Source organism: Montipora capricornis, chromosome 12 (genome assembly GCF_036669925.1).
Source record: "Montipora capricornis isolate CH-2021 chromosome 12, ASM3666992v2, whole genome shotgun sequence".
NCBI lineage: Eukaryota > Metazoa > Cnidaria > Anthozoa > Scleractinia > Acroporidae > Montipora > Montipora capricornis.
This window is the reverse complement of record NC_090894.1, coordinates 15,162,520-15,182,031: the sequence shown is the minus strand read 5'-3', so window position 1 is coordinate 15,182,031 and position 19,512 is coordinate 15,162,520. Positions and strand designations below refer to the sequence as shown.

At 38.9% G+C, this 19,512-nt stretch overlaps 2 protein-coding genes across 2 annotated transcripts in view; one reads left to right on the top strand and one right to left on the bottom strand.

The window, feature by feature from the left end:
- The window catches only part of LOC138025472 (kinesin-like protein KIF16B), a 14,699-nt gene extending 1,004 nt beyond the window's left edge, over window positions 1-13,695 (bottom strand). The window contains exons 1-13 of the mRNA XM_068872674.1: window positions 13,519-13,695; window positions 11,688-12,141; window positions 11,497-11,566; window positions 7,875-7,994; window positions 6,773-6,889; window positions 6,027-6,059; window positions 4,917-4,978; window positions 4,682-4,800; window positions 4,035-4,104; window positions 2,964-3,036; window positions 1,385-1,452; window positions 991-1,091; window positions 4-20 (exon numbers count right to left, since the gene is read on the bottom strand). Coding sequence (XP_068728775.1) covers window positions 4-20; window positions 991-1,091; window positions 1,385-1,452; window positions 2,964-3,036; window positions 4,035-4,104; window positions 4,682-4,800; window positions 4,917-4,978; window positions 6,027-6,059; window positions 6,773-6,889; window positions 7,875-7,994; window positions 11,497-11,566; window positions 11,688-11,734 — 897 coding nt within the window. The 5' untranslated portion in view covers window positions 11,735-12,141; window positions 13,519-13,695. The remainder of the gene's footprint in view (window positions 1-3; window positions 21-990; window positions 1,092-1,384; window positions 1,453-2,963; window positions 3,037-4,034; window positions 4,105-4,681; window positions 4,801-4,916; window positions 4,979-6,026; window positions 6,060-6,772; window positions 6,890-7,874; window positions 7,995-11,496; window positions 11,567-11,687; window positions 12,142-13,518) is intronic.
- Window positions 13,696-18,170: 4,475 nt separating this feature from the next.
- Window positions 18,171-19,512, top strand: part of LOC138026243 (Fanconi anemia group M protein-like) — a 24,752-nt gene continuing 23,410 nt past the window's right edge. The window contains exon 1 of the mRNA XM_068873494.1: window positions 18,171-18,928. Within this exon, the coding sequence (XP_068729595.1) occupies window positions 18,319-18,928 (610 nt within the window). The 5' untranslated portion in view covers window positions 18,171-18,318. The remainder of the gene's footprint in view (window positions 18,929-19,512) is intronic.

Genomic DNA, 19,512 nt, shown 5'->3' with positions numbered 1-19,512 from the left:
GGCATTAATGGAATTCTCGGCTATTAATGACAACAAAGATTAAGAGCATTATTGCCAAAATTTTTCTCGGGGAAGATTTTGTCCTTGCTTTGATTTTATGACGCTACGCTAAATCGCCATCTTGATTAAAAATCTGCCGCCACTATCGCTGTCAATTGCAGGTTATAGAAAAACCAATTGAGAATTGTAGCTAATGGAATTATGAACAACTGAGTTGCTGCTTCGGTGGATGTTTGAAACACGCAAATTGGTAGAATTAACTGAGTTGATCGAGTGGATTGACCAGGGTAGGAAGATTGAAAAAACGCACGTTTCGGGCGTTAGCCCTTCACGGTCTGAAAAAAATGGTTTTGAAAAAATGAGAGTAGCTACACTAAGGTTTAAGGTTTATTTTTGATGGGCTTCGCTCGAACAGTACGTCAGCTTATTAATCGAATTATGGCTGTCCATTTAAAAAATTGATGTCAGTTTTCATGCGTCTGTCATTGTTATTGATCATGAATTTCGTCATAACATTGGTCAAAGTAGCTGTGGATCCACGAGGCGTTAGCCGAGGGGATCCGCAGACTACTTTTGACTTTGACTACTTCAAGCTGACGCGACCAATATCGCGTCAATATCGCAAAAATTATAAATTTATGTGTCTGTCCGCTTATTGACAATAAAAATTAGCCAATGAGCGCGCGAAAATTTTGCAGTCATTGTAAAATGTTTTATCTCAGCTTGGTTGATACTACCAAATTGCCCGCAAACGTCTTCCCGCGGTTGGTGCCGGCCGGCCTGCTGCAAGTGTTTGAATAGCATTGTGACTGGATGTATTTAGATCTTGGTAGTAAACATAAAACAACATGGCAAACGGCTCTCCCATGCACCTTAATTTCGCAGTTAACACACGTCTTAAACACAACTTAACACATCACGTTGCCAATTGCAGGAAGTCGCAAAATGAAAAGCGCAACCGAAAAGAAAAACGAAAAGTCCATTATTTACCAAGAGTGGAGATGACAATCCCTAAAGTCACAAGAGATTTGTTAATGTTAGCTCCTTCCTTAAGCCTGTCGCCAACAGCACCACTTGACGTTGCACGCTCACTAAGAATAATTGAAAATTAAAAGACGACTGGATTGTGAGAATTCCCTTTTACTTAGCGCTAAAGAAGACAGACGTGGTTTGAGGGAGACGCGGGAGGGTGGGTTCGGGTGTTTCAACCGCTTCTGGCAATGAAAACAGACTTGAACAGATGTCTTTCTTTTGTGGTCACTCTGGGATACAGGGAAAATGCACGAGTTGCACCTACGACCTTCCTATTAGCGATTCAGATGCTCGACCACTTATATGAGACTCGTGTGAGAGAGCCCCCAAAAACAAGCTGGTAGCTACTAACCTGCCAGCCAAATCGACCAAGTGAATCTTGCTGATTGTTTCACTTGGCATATCCTGCACGAATTTGGCCTAAAAAGTAAATTAACATGTTGACTACAGACACAGTTGTTTATCATAAGCAGAGTAATACAGAAGCTTCACGTGTTAGTATGAACCTATTTTTGGGTGGTGTAGGGAAACTTTATATGCTAATTTTATCTGACAGGAGCCAATCAAGATGGGTTGCAGTCTCGCTGTTTTTAAAAGCAGGGTTACATACATACATACATACATACATACAATGTACTTAATTGACCGCTCCCCATAGGGGCTTTTCAGGGCCAATGAAACACAGTTAATGAAACAACGGAACAGAACAACAACAACTGTTAAGAATCCCAACTGGCCAGAGGCAAACCAGTTGGCTAGTTACAAGTGCAGCTGGAAAGTTGAACCAGGGGCTAACAGGAACAAATTCGACGAGTGGTCAGAGCGGGTCTTGAACCCGGGATCTCCGATCTCAAGGCAACCACCCTAACCACTAGGCCACACTGCCTGAGGGTTACTTCCTCATTCGCACATCTTTTTCAAATTATGCAAGACTGTGCAAAAAAAATGGAGGATACTATGAAGGGTTGTTGGGTGAGGCTGATTTATGAGGGAATAATATCTCCTTTTAGTATATACTAAACAGTAAGAGCGCTGAACACGCGCACAGATGGGCTACACAAATTCCGGGTATCCTTTGCTATTCACCTCCGAGCAACTTTAACGGGATTTGTGCCCAAAAATATTGTAATCTTTGCAGAAAAAATGAGTTAAAAACCACCTTTTTGTGCCATATTATCTCAATGTTTTAGTACATACTAAAACAACTATTCACTGAAATGGAGGTGGCTAGTGGTGGATATTTACAGGGCCGCTTCGTGGTTCGGTAAATATCCACCACTAGCCACCTCCACTTCGGTGAATAGTTGTTAGATTAACAACTGAACTACGGATATCAGATTTCCAGCATTTTCATTGGCTCGCCGAACACAGGCTATCAGTTCATATACCTGCTGTACCTATATGGTCAACAAAAAAGTCAGCAATAAAGCGAGCTGAAATCATTTTTGCAGCTCTGAGAAAAAATGGCTGACAAAAGCCGTTTTGGACCGGAATTGTCCAAGGCAGAAATTGATGCTTCAGTGGAAGAATTGTTGATCCTGAGGTTTTAATAAAACAATTATTCTACTCGGGCTTGCTGGATATACAAAGATTATAACCAACTTGGAATGTTATCTATCACTTCATATCCAGTGTGCACTTGTGGGAATAATAAATTATTGTTATATGACCATGGCATTACTTTAAAAACCTTGTGCAAACACTGGCCAACTCACAAATCGTTTTACTAAATCAGACTGAAAATTTATAGAGTAATAATATTTTCCTTCACAACTTCGAAAAGATAATTTAATGTGGATGATCAATGAAAAGGCAATAACTTTACGGTCAAAACGAGTTATCACAAACTCTCAAGGATTTTAAAGCCACTTTACCAGCATTGAGGAAATTCCTACCACGAATTTGAGATGAATACTATAGATATTGTGTACCTGAGTGAACTTTATGGTGAAAATTGCATGTGAACGACTGCTTGTGTTGTTCATCTTTGTGAAAGCAGTTGCTCTGAAACAGGAAATACCATAACATGATACAAACCGTCCAGTTACAGGAAAGGGTTGTAAAGGGCTAATGACCAACCAACCACAAGATGAAATAATGACCCATCAATATCCCAGAATAACCTTCTCAGATTACATTTTGACCTTTACAGTAACTTAATCAACTCATTGACAGATTAATAGATTTTACTGTCGAACACCAGACGACTTTACTCATAAATGGGCCTTATTTGCACGCGTGGCGGCCATATTGGCCATAGACAATAAATTTCGTACCCTGAGCCTTGAGTTGAATGTTTGGGAACGAGTTTCAGTGGGGCAAAACAAAAGTTTTCAATCCCTCGGGACTCAACAGGGCCGTTGCGTGACTAAGGTCCATGGTGGGGCGGATCAGGAGTCATTCGGTTTCCTCCACTCAAAAGCAATGTCCCCTTTAATTAGTTAACCCATTGACCTCTGGGAGTGAGACTCTGTAAATTAAACACCAGATGATTTTACTTGTCAATGGGGGGAGGGGGGGAGGGGGGAGGGGGAGGCGGGGGGGGGAGGGGGGTTCTGGAGTCAATGAGTTAATGGGTCCCCTCAATCTTGTTTGACAACTGCAGCAATATGAGGGAGAGATAGATGACTGGGAGTTCAGGGGATATGTGAACTTCCAGTTACTTCAGAGAAGCACTGTTTAACTCATGGCTGTCCCCACAACTTGGTTCAAGTACATCCAAACACAAGCATTTTTCACTTTACCACTCTGCGTGCAAGCAGTACGGGCAGAAACAAGAAAAATATCTTTTAAACCTGCTTTTTAAAGTGATACTATGGTGGGGTGCACTACCCACCTGTGGAAAGAACCGTTGGGCACCCAATCAAATGGAAAATATCTTTGAGAATTTTGGTCAAATTCAACTGCAATCAAAAGCCAGTTAGAGCGCTGTGATAATTTGGTGTGAAAGTTTTTTGGGTTTGCTTGCATGAAAGTTTCATTTAAAAGAACCAGTTACTAACCTAAGCCTGTTTCCTTGCTCCATAAGAACTTCAACAGAATCAAAATCAGACACATGTTGCTTTGTTAAACCTGGACAGAAAAAGAGTGTTTCAATTATTCAAAAGTGAGCCTTGTGGATTACGTGGAGGACACCTGTGTCCCTGATGTGACGTTCACATTGTTGGCTCAAGGCCTAGATTGAATGGCCCTGCCATTTCTCGGTTGCTCCATAAAGGTGTATGAATGGTACTTGCAAAAAACTACTGGGGTTAACCCTGTGATGGAGAGTCATCTCATCTACGGGAAAAGTGACAATTGATGGTCTGCATCTGACATCACAGCGGCCATGTTGGTGTACAGAACAATGCAGTAAAATGTCTTTTGGCAATTTGACTCTGTTATTATGCAAAACTTGTGGGGCCATTTTCTATTGTTTTGTACACCAACATGGCCCATCTCAATCACGTGGATGCAAACCAACGAATATTCATTCTTCGTGTTACTGAAACCAGCTAGAGCTCAGCATGTCAGAACTTATTGCTCATGCACAACTTTTTCCCTCCCTTAACTTAAATAAACTTTAATAGACAGTTAACTGAGACATATCAATGTTCTTTAACTCCACCCACCATTTGATATAAAAGGGATTATGTCATGAATGACTTGCCTTCAACATATGGCCCCTCCTTAGGATGTTCACGGACTTTCAAGTTTTGTTGAGGAAGCCTTTTCAGCTTCTGTGGCCTCAGAAGATCACGCACATGTTCATTGTAGATTTCCAGGTAACTACAAGAAAAGATTTCTACTTAATTATCCTCTCAATTCTAGGAAAGCATTCAATTTGAGAAATTGATATAAAGCATTTCCTCAATTTAAGCAATAAATGTTTTTTTTCTGTTTACCTGACTTCAGTTCTAAATGTAGAACTTAAAGAAGTGTTTTCCTCAATGTACCGGAAAAGTCCCTAAAATAATTGCAAAAATCCGTTTGCAATTTTATTATTGTAACATGTTTAAAGAAAATTCAATAATCAACATTGCAATGATCTGCATGGGGCCAGTTGTTCAAAGCCTGGTTAGCACTAACCGTTGGTTAAGAGGTACGTTTCCATGGTATCTAACCCTGGTTAGCGCTAACCATGCTTCGAGCAACCCAGGCCTAATGTCTAGGCTTGCATTGCCCTTTATTTTATACTATCCTTATTCCAGGGGTTTCATTAATAAGGGCCGGGCACTGGGCAAACTGGCCAGCTGTGGACATGACTTTGCCCGGTTGCTTTCAACATCTCAAATGTTTTTTTTTAAATATATATTATACAAAGATTGATTTAAAAAAAGTACATTTTTGTCCTTTTCTTGATCTGTCTTCCGTTGTCAAAATGTCATAATTTCATATGCTGCGTCTCATAAGCCATTGCCCCATAATGCATTGTGAGTAAAATGGTGCTCCATAAAAGACCAGCTGAAATGTCTCCATGTTACATGTTTTGCTATGGTGGCACAGAAAAGATCGCGGTCAATTGTTGATTATTTTTCTTAGTGAGCTGAATTGCCTCCAGCTGAGAAAAGGCCAAGATGTGAGTGCACTTTATTTGTGTCACGATAAAATAAATTAATTTTCCAGTGGATAATGGCATCAGATCATTAAATTGTCTACAGCAGGTGTGATTTTTCTGTGGTTGAAAAACATTGCTTTGGGCTTCAGAATGCAGGAAAACACATCTCTGCAACTTAAGAATTTCCCCCACATATCCTAGGAGCCAGGGCCTTACCAATACTTTGCCCAGGTGTTAAACATATACCTGGGTATACCCCCCCGCTTCAAACCTTAATGAAACCCCTGCTATTCATGATATTAAGGGCAGTTAAAAACCAAAACCAGAAAATTGAATGAAAATCCACTAATCAGACAGAATGATGTGGCCCTTTGATCATGTCTGCGGCTATGATTGACGGGCGAGAGAAACAAAACCTTTCTTGAAATTTGCACATTAGGTGAAGACACAGAATCACCTTGCATATTCTTGGGATAAGTCCAACTTCCTCCTGAAAAAAGACAGAAACATGTTCCATAAGAGGAAATTTCTTACTGAAGTTATTGTGGAGAGATTGGGGCTGGACCATCTGTGAGTCAGCCAGTCTTGCAAGCCGTGAGAGTCTTGCATTTAAGTCTAAGCACCCATTCCAAATAGCACTGATAAACAGTATTTAAGTCTAAGCACCCATTTTAAAATGGTTGGCTTTCAATAACTGTGTGACTCCCATGGCGCACATTGTCTTCACTCAGAGAAATTTGACAAATGTCACTAAGACTTAAACTTATAGAGCTCAAGGGAAATGAAAGACAGTGATAAGCAAAGACAATAAACTGCAGGCTGGAAGTCATATGACATCATGGCCTGTGCCCCTGACCTTCAAAGGATTGACACCTGGGCCCAGTTGTCTGAACGGTGGATGGCACTGTCCACTAGGTACCGCAATAATTATTGGTTTTGCTAGCAGCGTTTATCCTCTGGATAGTGATTTACCTGGTGGATTGGTATCTACCTTTTGAACAACTGAGGTCAGCTCCTTTTTCAGCACATTCACATGAAACAATGGATGAGCTGTTGTGAAGAGTGGGATTCTAATGCTGAATGAGACTGGCTGGAAGGAGCCTAATTTGTGATTTACTCTGTCAAACTGTATTTAAATGCACTTCATAATCCTATCATAAAATACGCTAAAGGCTAAAGGGAAAGTACTAATCACATCCTTACATTTGTTCCCATCATCGTGTATGTCTTTCCAGCACTTGTTTGACCATAAGCAAATAAGCAGGCATTGTAGCCTTCAAATGCTGCATCAAGCACACCTTGTCCAAGGTCTGAAAAAACCTGAAATTATGTATAAATTACTTCTTAATAAATAATGATACATTGTTTTTTGTCATTTCAATAAGGTGGTCATGTCAGATGCCTAATTGCTCCTTGTTAATCAATGCCTTCTCTGGCCATCCATTTGTTGAATTTGTCTTCATTTAGGGATTAGGGTTAGCGTGCTAGAGAATGATCATAGCACTGACCATTTCATCCATTCCCAGTCAGGAAGTCTGCTGCTGGGGAGGGAGGGGGGGGGGGGGGAGCGCTGAGTTTGCTGGTTCTACACCCTGCTTTGAGAGGTTCCCCCCTCGTATTGAAATATTGTTTGACCATACGAAAATGACTAGAAGGTCACCTAGGAAGGACTGGAATGAAACTCTAAGTCAATTAAATTCAGAAGACTGTGCTACTGTAGAGTTATTGACTGCTGATTAGCCACAGGATGTGGTCTGCATCAGACCTTAAGACACCAGTATAGTACTAAGACATTTTAATAATAATAATAATAATAATAATAATAATAATAACAACAACAATGATAATAATAATAATAATAATAATAATAATAACATCAAAAGGTGCAAAGAAAAGTTTGGCAAGCTAGATGTATCTGACTTCCTTTGAAGTGTACAATTATCAGCCATTCTTGAAACTGCTCACCTGTTGCGGAAAGTGTTGTGTCTCTAAGCTATGGGGTGTTGCTGAGAGAGAATCTAATAATAACAATAATAACCAGAGGGGATCCTTGGAAGAGTCCTTGAAGTTTAAGGTTGCTTGTTGCCACCTGATTACGGGACTAGAATTTTCAGCATTACTATAACTCAATCATGTACCATAATCACCATAATTATTATCTTTATTTTATTATTAGTGGTCTTGAATTTAACAACACCATACTTTGAATTTTGCTAACTAGTTGCCTCCAGGTAGTCAGGTGTGTTCATAACTCCAGTATTTTCCTTGATCTGTGCCATTAGTACTAAGCACAATTATATTTTACCTGCTCCTGTGTAATGAAGTGCCGATCCTTTGCGTTTACTGACCAGTACGAGTAATCAAAAAAGAACTCTTTTTTCAAATCTCGCCCTTTGTCACCTTCCACGACAGCATCACCATAAAGCTTCAAACAGTAAAAAAAAATACATAAATTTGTGAAAAACCAAAACTAACAAAAAGTATTAGACAAGTATTATTTAGACATAATACAATTTGACTCGGTTTCCTGGTTTGACTGTCATCCCAAGATGACCATATTTTTCCAGGTGACATGCATTCATAAGTTCTGATTAATGGAGGAAGGAAAGAATTTTTCTCAAAAACAGTGAACTCTTTAAAAGCTCTTTCCCACTTCTTGAGTGCAGCTTGTCAAACGTTCAAAACACATTATTTGTAGATATATGCATCACAAAATAACATTTATAATGAAAGCTAGACAGTACAGATTTTCAGTTTTCAAAGCAAGGAAAACGGGTTGATTTTACTGTAAATAACCTAAGGGTGGCTAGCCACGGCCCACTTTGGCTCCATTTTTTTCTATTTATCTGCTTTTTATTGTATTTTTATTTTTGCTGGAACAGATACTGTTTACCTGACACGAACATGCAAAACATAAACACATAAAGAAGTCACAATGGCAGCCTGCACTATCTGGACTTTCATCAGAGCATATATTCCTTGATCTGCCACTGACACCATATTAACAGTCATAATAAGACCATGAATGTGCAAGCCAATTGATACTAAATTCAATGATACAGATGAAACTACAGTGTCCTCAGGTAACTAAACCCCATTTTATACCACATTTAATGCAAAAGCTGGTTTATTAAATGACTTTGAAAGCTTCAAGACACTTAAAAAAGCTTTAAAATGTCATAGAACCACATTGAAGTAAATAACCTGTTTATTTACGAGATTACCAACACTGACTCGCTATGATGGCACATGTTTGTTTCTTGGTTTTTTGGTTTGGAATACTTCAGGGCGAGGTAAGTACTTCTAGAATATTCCATTTAATCAATATTATATGACTAGCAGCTGCCCTGCGTAACATTAGGATTGTTTATTCTCAGATTACTCACAAATATTCTATATTAGTATAATTACATAGGTGATCATTGAAAATTGTATGCCCTGATTAGTTGCCGTTGAGGTGATTACTCCGCTATATAATCACCTAAGCGTTTTTTTCAAAATGGCCAAAAGCCGTTTTGTCAAGGTGACAGACGAAGAAATTAATATTATTGTTTCAAAGAAAATGCATATTTTTCAAATAATTACCTACGTAATTATACTAAAACAATTCTTCACCTCAGGCTGGGTGAATATCGGTGAATAAAAACCAGGACTTTGTGTCAGTTTTTATTCACCAAGATTCACCTCTCATTCGGGGATTAATAATTATTGTTAATTAATGCACTATTAAAATTAATACCAACCCAGGCTTGAATTTGGGAAGTCAAAAAAGCCTTAACCTTGTAATCTTATGCTGATGAAATGCAAAAACATGGTGAATTTTAAAAGCTAAAAATCTTGTGGAAACTTATTAAGAAAAAAAGACTGCATAATTTTAGTTTCCTGTTTTCCAGGATTAGCTATTATCAGCTTGGCCTAAAACTAATAACAATAATAATATTGCCACTTTCTTATGGCTATCCCCAAACAAGAGCAAAACCTGAGTGGTATCAAGGGTGATATAAAGCCAAATATCAAGAATGAAAATCTAAGACCCTTCTAGAAGAACATCCATAGAATAATAATTATTATTTTAATCCAGATTTATCCCAAAAAATGCACTTCTAGAAAGTAATAAAATTATTAATATAAATATGAGATGCCTGTAGGTTCATAAGTGGTTAAACATTGGTAGAAAAACACTGGCTTCATTTTATGGTAACAAAAACAATACTAACTTTTTTTTCCTTCCGACTCAACATGTTAAAAGGACCCAAAGTGCAATATTACAGCACACTGGAGTGTTTTGTATATTGTAAAAATGATTGATGAGGAAAACAATTTGAGTACAAGAGGTAAACAAGTGAAAGAAAACAAGCTACAGTCATAGACAAAACTGTTGGGAAGGTCAGCACTTTTGGCGTCTCCCCTCCCCCCTCATTCAATCTTGTGCCAAATTGAATGGTCTTAGTGGGAAATTGGTGAGTTACCTTCCAATATTGAATAGGGGGAGAGGGGGTTATTTAAGAGAAGGTGAGACTATTTCTTTTGCGCTTTAACAGAAGCAGGTTGAAATACAGCTCGGTGCAGTTCATACATAACCTTCCCAACTACTTTGGTCTATGATTATAGCATTTGATCATCTTTTATAGAAAAGAAATTAACAACACCACCAAGGTAGTATTGGACGACTGAAGCGCAATTTTTGCAACTCAAAATAATAATTATTTAGCTGAAATATTAAAGTTTTAACACAAAATACAGACAACAGAATAATTAAATATGAAGATTAATAAACGTCATCCGAAAAAATCCTTTTTCAAGTTCGGATAAAAATTAATATCAAATATTTAGAGCAAAAGGAACGAATGGAAAAACTTTTATTTGCAAAGCTGTGCTTTCAATCAGCTTAATACTATCTAGTCACCGAGGCAAAACCTGCGATCGAATTGACACAATGACTATTAAATCACGATCGAATTGTCATCAAAAACAAAAACTAGGTGTTTATCTTCTAACAGATCTGTCGGCAGAATGGCTCATGTGGCAAACACATGAGGTGAAAGAAGGGAAAGAGAATGTATTTGTCAAATAAAGACAAACTCGTGAAGAAACATCTTAAGCATTTGAACTTTGCTCCAAGTGTAATTAACTGAATTCACGATCAACATGGCAGGTTGTGGCACAAGTTGAAGAAAGTGTTTAACTCTTCTGTCAGCTTGATTTACAAAAAGCGATTAAAAAACCAAGACAATGAAACGAATGCATCGTCTGGGGAGACCGTATCAATTAAAGTTGACCAGTGAAGCAGTTTGCGGCAACCTTTTTTTCGTACTGAACCAATATTTTGAACGTTCTAGATGTCACGCCAAGGACCTCACAAATCAACAAGACGCAGGTATTTTTCTAAGCATCACAGCAACTTCATATTTCAAAGAATACGACACATGTTCATGCAATCAGTACACTTGGCAGCTTCGAGACATTAGCCTCTGGGGCTTCACACGACGTTCACAAAGTGGTCGAAGGTGGTATAAAAAAAAAAATTCTACTGTCGATTACGATTTATCGCGCGTCATGCAGTTCTCTTCCCCACTTCAAGCTGACACGTGCAGATAGACAAAACAAAAAGTTAAATAGTCTTTAGAAAATATAGCTGGAGCTAACAAAACGGCTATCACACCGATATTGAAGCGCCACCTAATCTGCCGGTTCTTGAGATACTTACAAAATCTTGCCTTAACTACAAGAAAGATATTTGCACAAAGTTTATGGCGAGTTTTATTTCGTATCGTAGAGAGCTTAAAAGTTGAATTATCTTTCGATGAGTCAATTTACACCAAATAATACATTTCAAAAACGGTGTTAAAAAGGTCTCCACCGATCGCTGAAGCAAATGAAACAAAAATGACCGCACGCTCATATTAATGTAAGCTTAAATCACTTACCTTGGTATTAAATATTGATGTTTTTTGGCCCTCCATTTGAATAATACATTTCGATCCTAGCTCTATCTCCCTATGACATAAGAAAAGAAAAACTGTTGAATTATTGTTCACTTCAAAGCTAAACCGTACCAATTTTGTTATTTCTTTCGAATTCGTTGAGGCGTGGATGGAAAATCAAGAATATATTTCACCTGTTGTTAAGGGGTCGAGCACGCACTGCTACTTTCAACGAAGCCATCCCGATTTCCGAAGAAAGCGACAAATTCTGCCTTCAGTGGCCAAAATGAAGTGTACGTCTGCTCGCAGGAAGTGGTTATTTGTCTATTCACGAAAAGCACGGTCATCAGTAGCTTGATACGTTTCCGCCCAAAAGACCATTTTTGGGCTCAGAATTTGAAACAAGACTGTTAAATCAATCTAAATTTTCTGGTGACTTTCTCCGTTTCTTCAGTTCGGCTCTCTTGAATAAAGGCCCTCGAAAAGTCGATGTTCATCGGCTTAGAGCCTTGAAGCCTCTCTTGATATCGTTCGTCGAAAAAGTGGGATTCCAAAATACAAAGAGCTCCTTTGGTTGTACTGGGTGGTTTTCTGAGACTGTCAGGAAATGACGAGTAGCGCCTCACTCGCTTTCATTCCAGCAGAAATCTGAAACGCAAATGATAGAGATTCTACTTCTCTCAAGGCGAGTTGTATAGAGTTTCTGAAAGTGCAAAATTACAAAGACACTTGTGAATATTCAAATGAAAGATGCCACAAAACAAATTGTTGGCGTTCTGCCAATCACAGCAAGTATATACAAAGCCCATGACCAATCAAAACAGCCTCCTTGTGAAGGTTTGATTCACATGGGAAAGCCCGCCAATTTCTTCAAAATTTTGGCTTTGAACCGTAAAGAACAAAATAAGGAAGGCTAACGTGACACTTACGTTCAAACGCTTCCTTCGTTTAAACGGGAGTCCATCATCCATGACGGACTCTTGGTTTATATCCGAAATTCTGTCATTCAAAACATTTCCACATAAGAAAAAAATACCGAAATCTTGTTTAATGATGTGTACTTACGTAATCAAGTCTTTTCCAAGGAAAAGTTTGTACCGAAAACGAAATTAAGAGTACGTGATTATGTTTAAAAAGTACGAAAGAAAACGAAAATTTTCAACATTTCAACAATGGATTCTGTCAGGAAATCTAAGGCATGAGAAATAGCTTAATTTTCACAGCTGCATTATTTTAATGAATAACATTTGTATTGATTGCCCAATTTTCTTGTTGCCCAAGGTGAGCTCCTGTTTCTTGTAAAATCCACTCTTCGTTTTGGCACTCTCTTCACTTTAAGATAAAGTTTCTTTATGACTTCAATCACCGGCCTGTAAAACATTGAATTTTCGGACTAGAGTATTCGAACCGCTCCAGTGAATGGTGCTTGAATAAAATTATACGAAACTTGCAAGAAGGGTAAGACATTATTTCTGAGATACGCATGAACACAGAAAAATACAGAAGGCCAGTTCGTGTGTGGTTCCAGCAAATTCTCTACACATAATACGTGATTTCGTTTTGTATATTATATTTCGCACTATGGCTATGTTCGCTTAACTTGAGTATTTTTAAAAATTAATATAATCTCTCACAATTTTCTTTTTCTTTTTTTTATTCTAAATATTGAGTAATAGGCTAAGTATCTTCCTCTAATCGTAAATCTCGCTTCTTTAATTGTACACAATTAGTCTTAGTTTTGTCATTGTATTTTCGTTTCTCTTGTTTTACCTGTTAGTTATTGTAAGTTGCTTTTTCATCTGTAAGGTTGAATTGTTGTGATTTGTCATGCGTGAAAGCCACTGTTCGCCTCGAATATATAGCTGTAGCTAACTGTGGGAAGTGCTTATTTTACTTTGTATGTCCTTAAGCCTTTAATAGACTTGAACTTGACTTGAAATTTTTTACGAAACTGAGAAAGATCCTTGAAATAGGCTACTTTGAACGCGGAAGTGTAAAAGAAAACAATGACAAAGGGATTCAGACCTTTTCTTGATCAGAAAACTACGTTTTCTGGTTACAGCGGACGATTTTCCTTGTCTTGTGTCATTTCTGAAGCTTTCTTTCCTTCCATTTTCCGCAACAAAAATAATATACTTTGGCAGGTGTGTAAATCAGTGGCTCCACCTTCAAGTGCTTCCGTGTTTTCTCGTGTTAAAAAGCTATCAAACCAAATTTCCCTCGTGTCATTGTTTATTTTCCTGGTATCTTTGATTCCGGAATTACAATGTGAGAATGAATTTTACATGTAATATTAACATAAATAACTATATAAGCAGCTGACTTGACAACAAAAGATTTCTTCGCACATGTTCTTTAGTTGCCTACTTCATTAGTTATTCACGTTGTGTACCATCCAATTGTTTCGAAACTTGTATATTAACTTAATATTCAAATTCACTCTCACAATGTTACTGACAATGAGCGGCAAGTGGTTCTGTCGAAACATGTTTTCAAAACTTCAAAGTGTCGTCTTTTTCTCAAAACATATTACATTTAGTAAGTGTAACAGACATGAAATCAAAAGTGACAGATTGAGAAATGAAGATATCTTCCAATAAAAATAAATTACACGCTGGTGAAACTGAGTATTAGAAAGCTTCAACCGGCGGCAACCGGAAGAGAAAATTTCGCGTGCCAGGACAGTGGTGTCTCCCAGATTTTTGTCTTAATCATCTCAAATGGAGAAAAGATACATAGCAATGTAAATGTGGTTGTGTGAAAGCAAGGAAAAATAACTCACTTCCGGTTTCCTGTCCGCGTGCTTAGGCTCGATAGCCCGAAAATGAAAAATTTTGTTAACATTTTTTAAACAGCCTATGGCCTGTTTTTAAAGTCAATAGTACTGGATAGCCTTCAAAGAATAATTTCCAACAAGTTCTTGGCAAATACCCTACATTCCTGATAAACCACACCCCCTCAAAAAACCACACCCATTTCCGCAAATCAAATTATGGGGTAACTAGTAAACACAATATCTCCAGTATGCTTCATAGTGAATAACTGAGATTTGGCACACTGGTCACTGATGTCCAGAGCTGTGCAATGAACTAAGATTATAAACTTACTATGAAATGATTGCGATTAACACTCTCTTCAAAAAGTGAAAAAAAAATGCGCATGAAGTCCTTGGACGAAAAATAGCATAAATCATAAAAGATTGCTCAAAAGCTTATTGTTTTAGTTCATTGCATAGCTCTATTCATACTTAACATTGTGTGAAAATTTTGTGTGATTATTCCAAATATTCTTTGAGACATTACGTTTCATGCCCAAGTGAGGCTCCGATACGGAATTTCAGAAAAATGAGTGTAAAAGATGAGCAGTACAATTTGAATCAAAGTTAGGTCTTAAAAGGCTCCAGCTTCATAGTGTGGCCCTTCAAGTGCCTCTAAAGTCTCAGTGTATCCTTCCTAATTTTCTAATTTGCCTTCTTCTCTTCTTTGAATGCTCTGCACTCTTTTTGCGAGAATGGTGAGTTTTTTGCAGGAATTCTTGCAGTGCACTCCCGGGTTGATTCCTAACTTTTGAAGGACTAAACTGATTGAGCCTGCACCATCATTTAGGTGTGAGACTGCTAGAAATACAGCAAGTTCAACAGTGTTCAAGCCAGAGTGGGTTTCTTTTGTTGCTCGTTGCCAAATAAGGGCATTGATGGCCTCGTTTTGATTCTGAGTGCCTCCATGGAGACAACGAGTGAGGAGGTTCCTGTCACTCAGATCTTCAAAGGTTTCATGGATGACATCAGCAACAGCCCTGGGAAAGAGGATGGCTATGCTGGTAATCAGATGTTCCCAGGGCTAGATCCCTCTGATAGCCACATCAGGAATCCTCTCCATTTGGACAAAGGTCATGGTCAGGACTGTCATCGGTTGACTGGGAGTGATGCCATATAGCCATGACAGCATTTTCCATGTTTTGAATGTTATGGGTGGGTGTTGTTTCTAATTGCCCTCCCATAGTAGACTTGAAGTTTGTCAATAGTGTTATTTGTTAGCCTTCCCGCTCCACCAATTGGCTTGCCATCATCAAGACGGGTTTGTCCCAGTCTCGTTTTCAGAGCAGCGAAGGCGTGAGCCAAGACGCTTTTGAACATGGCCAACACACTCCAGTTTCATAACCTGCTTATCACCATAGACAGCTTCCTGAACAATAAGTTTGTGGCCTTTGCAATCACCATCTCCCAAAAATTCAGTGTAGCGAAATGAATAGTTCTCGATTGATCGCTGGAATATGGCCAATAACCCAGAGGCATCCATTCATCCAGAACTGCCCAGGTAACTAACCTCACAGAGATGCTGGTGTGCTTCCCACCAGTCCTGGAATTCTTGGGTACCTTCCTTACCCCTCCATCCAGTACACTCCTTACAGTTCTTGGACATAACCTCTACATCAACCACTTTACCCGTGATTGTGGACAAGGCAGTGACAACTCCATATGAGGATGAATGTCCTCTTTTCCTCCATGTGTTTCCTCTATTAGATCATCAACTTTCAAATTCAGAATATACTTTTTTCCTTTGGCCGGACTGTGATCCAGCAGCAACAAAACTCGCAGATGAAAAGGCTTCAAAAGAGGGCCGTAAAATAAATCAAAATAAGCCTTTCGTTGTAGGACCTTGTAGGAAGGGCTTGTGGAAAATAAAGAAACCGAGAAGTCTGAAAGAGACCGGGCTCAATTGGAGATGAATTGAGCTAATTGGTTTAGGACAGTCTCCCTTTCTGGTAGGGGGATATAAGCAATAATAAATGTTTTTTTTTGCCATGAGGGTGGTAATCGAGGAAGATGATCAGTGCATGACAAAATAATTAAGCAATTCAAATTCCCCTAACGACCCAAGTTGGAATTTTGACAGTCTTTGCAAGAAACGACTTGAATCTTACGGGTATCAGAGAAAACCGGCCAACTGCATGAACGGTATGGGACAGACTAAGGAGCGCTAGGAACAAGTCAAACGCTTTACTACACTTTTCATCAATATGCACACTTCGAATTTCGAGTTTCAACCACGTGTTTCGCTTTTTACCGTCGCCAACGTTTTGAGAGACAGCTGGCGGTCAGTTGAAAAACAGATGCACACAAAATGAACCGAAGTATGAGCACTTCTTTAGTTGAAGTGAAGTGAAAGGTTGAAAAACTTTCACGGTTATTGAACCCGTGATCTTTGTTTGTGCTACCGGTATAGTGCTATCCCGGGAGTGCTATAACAATTGAGTTATCACTCAAACTAAGAAGTGCTCACTTTGCGAGTTCATAATAAACCCGTAGTGGATGGGTATCTATAAAGTATACAGAATATGTGGAAGTCATATATTTGAATTGCGGAGGCAACGTAAAGACGTTACAATAAGTTGCGATCGCTGCTTTAGCTAATCAAAAAGATAAATCAGTCACCCGTAAATCCGTTCACGACAGTTGAAAACGAAACCGTGATGAACTTCCGTTTTTGCAAGTTTATAAGGCACAACAACTTCAGTTATTTGGACTATAGATCTATTAAAGGCCCAGCGTCACTAATGGTACTTGCACTATATGTTTTACAAGACTAAACATGGCCTAGTAAATTGCTCTTTCCTTGTGACAAAAGGGAACATTGATGTTCATGATAGGCACGACTAAGAATCCACGGTTGGGTTGAAATATCGTGACATTTATATTCACATCACTAAGTAGGTAATATACATACATTCTAATCAGGAAGTGTTGCTGCACGCTGAGAAAGCTGTTTCCGTTCTCTTACCTGTATCCCAGGAGGTGATTGGCATGTTCCAATACTTCATTTGATATTACGTTAAGCCGGAAATTCGGATGCTTAATTATAGAAAAAAAGTACGAAAACCCGTTTCGGTAGAAAATTGCCGGAAGAATTTCTGCAGATTTTTTTCGTCACCAAACCCAACTTTATGACATACGAACCGTTTTGATCGAAGTATTTGGAAGGGAATCGTAATATCGATCAGCTGGTGAAAGTTTTAATTAAAAGATTGCTTACACACTTACAAAAGTTGTTAAAACCGGAAGTTAGAGGAAGGGATGAGAATGACATAGAACGTAGGAGCGTTGGCCAGGATTTCAACTCTTCAAATAAAGCATGCTTGGCACCAATTGAGCTCATCAAAGCGCAACAAAATGGCCGAGAGCACGCCATCTGACTTAACTTATGCCTCGGGGAAATACTTCCTTTTCCGCGGTGATGCGCAAAAACAATAATCTACGTTGTATCGGCTCTTGCTTAAAATATTTAGTTTCTCAACTTGAAATTACGCCGATCAGATCAAGCCACTGATCCAACGTACACCGACAGGAAAATTGTCCACGGTTGCTTGCTTAAAAACTCTGCAATGATTTCGAAATAGTTCTGTATTACTCGCACTTTCCTATTCCATTTTGGCCGTTCTCTCCCTGATAACGGCTTAAACCAACGCAGTCGGAGGTTATGTAAGGCCACAGTTACACTTGTATTAAAGTTTTCCTTGACAACTTTATCTTGCTAGCGTGATTTGTAAAACCTCCGACCAGAGGAGGATTGCAATTTTTTTATTTGTCAAAGTACCAGGAAAGAAGAGGAGAACTGGAGTGAACTACTTGGTATCCGCAAGTGATTGGCTAATTTGGGTCACATGGTTGTGGCGCGGTATTTTGTAAATCAAAATGGCGGCGAAAATGTTGTCTGTGTTTTGTGTTAATGGTGTGTGTAATCGTTAAGAAACTTTTGTTCTTCTTCTGTCACAGAACAATAATCTATTCGTGTTCGTCTTAGCCCAATCTTCCCGTAAGGATGCAGAATGAGAAAGTCAAAAGTGAGTCAAGCTACTCTATTTCAAAGTTGGGGACGTTCGACTTCGAACTCGTCAAATCCAAGAGGTCCGAATGGAGATGGTGTTGAAATCAACACTTCTCGACCTCAAAACAGTGGCTGCGGCGACACTGATCAAATTGTTGTTATAGACTTGGGAAATGAAGATGATGACGATGAATTGTTGGCTGCCGCGGAAGAAATCGCTCCCATTCACCTGAATGATAATGATTCTTCGGGGAATTTCTGGCAAGCAAGTTCTTCGACGTCAAACTCCACATGCAAGCATGACGAAATTGAGACCATTCCAGGTTTTGATGTTGAAGCTGGGGATGTTTGGATATACCCCACAAATTATCCAGTCAGGAATTATCAGTTTGACATTGTAAAGCAAGCCCTGTTTAAGAACACCTTAGTTACTCTTCCAACTGGTTTAGGGAAGACCTTTATTGCAGCGGTAGTTATGTACAACTTTTATAGGTGGTACCCGCAGGGTAAGGTTATATTTATGGCACCAACTAAGCCTCTAGTGGCTCAACAAATCGAAGCTTGCTTCAGTATTATGGGGATTCCGCAGTCTGACACTGCCGAGATGACAGGTAAGTCTGGACAGTTTTCATATTATATGAATTTTGCTTGTATTAGAATGACATTTTTCCGGGTAAAATTGAAGAGCTAGGCTATACTCTGCAAAACAAAAATATATAAAATTAGTTGAAGGTTTCGACAACAGTGAAGCTTTCATTCTTGAACACCTTTACCTAATGCCATACACATTTGAAGATGCAGTATTTGTAGGAGTAAAGAGCAGAGGTGCCAACCTATGGAGATCTAAAATCTGGAGATTTTTTTCCATCTGGTCTCCCCACCCCTCCCCCCTCGATCAACCTACCCACTCCCCCTGCCCTCCTCTCCCCCCCCCCAAAAAAAGGCACCCACCCATCCCCCAGCAGCTCCTTCAGAATACAAGAATATTCTGCCGCCATTGTGAATGTGTGGGAAAACAGGGTACTTATGTCAAGAATTTTTATTGGTTAATCGGAGATCCAATGAAATAATCGGTTATATGGCTATGACAGCTGAAGGAAGCCATTTGGCTTAGTTCTATTAACTTGTGTTTGAAACTCAGAGATGAAGAAATGCATTAAGAAACAATGAAACGAGTTTGAAAATATCAATTTTT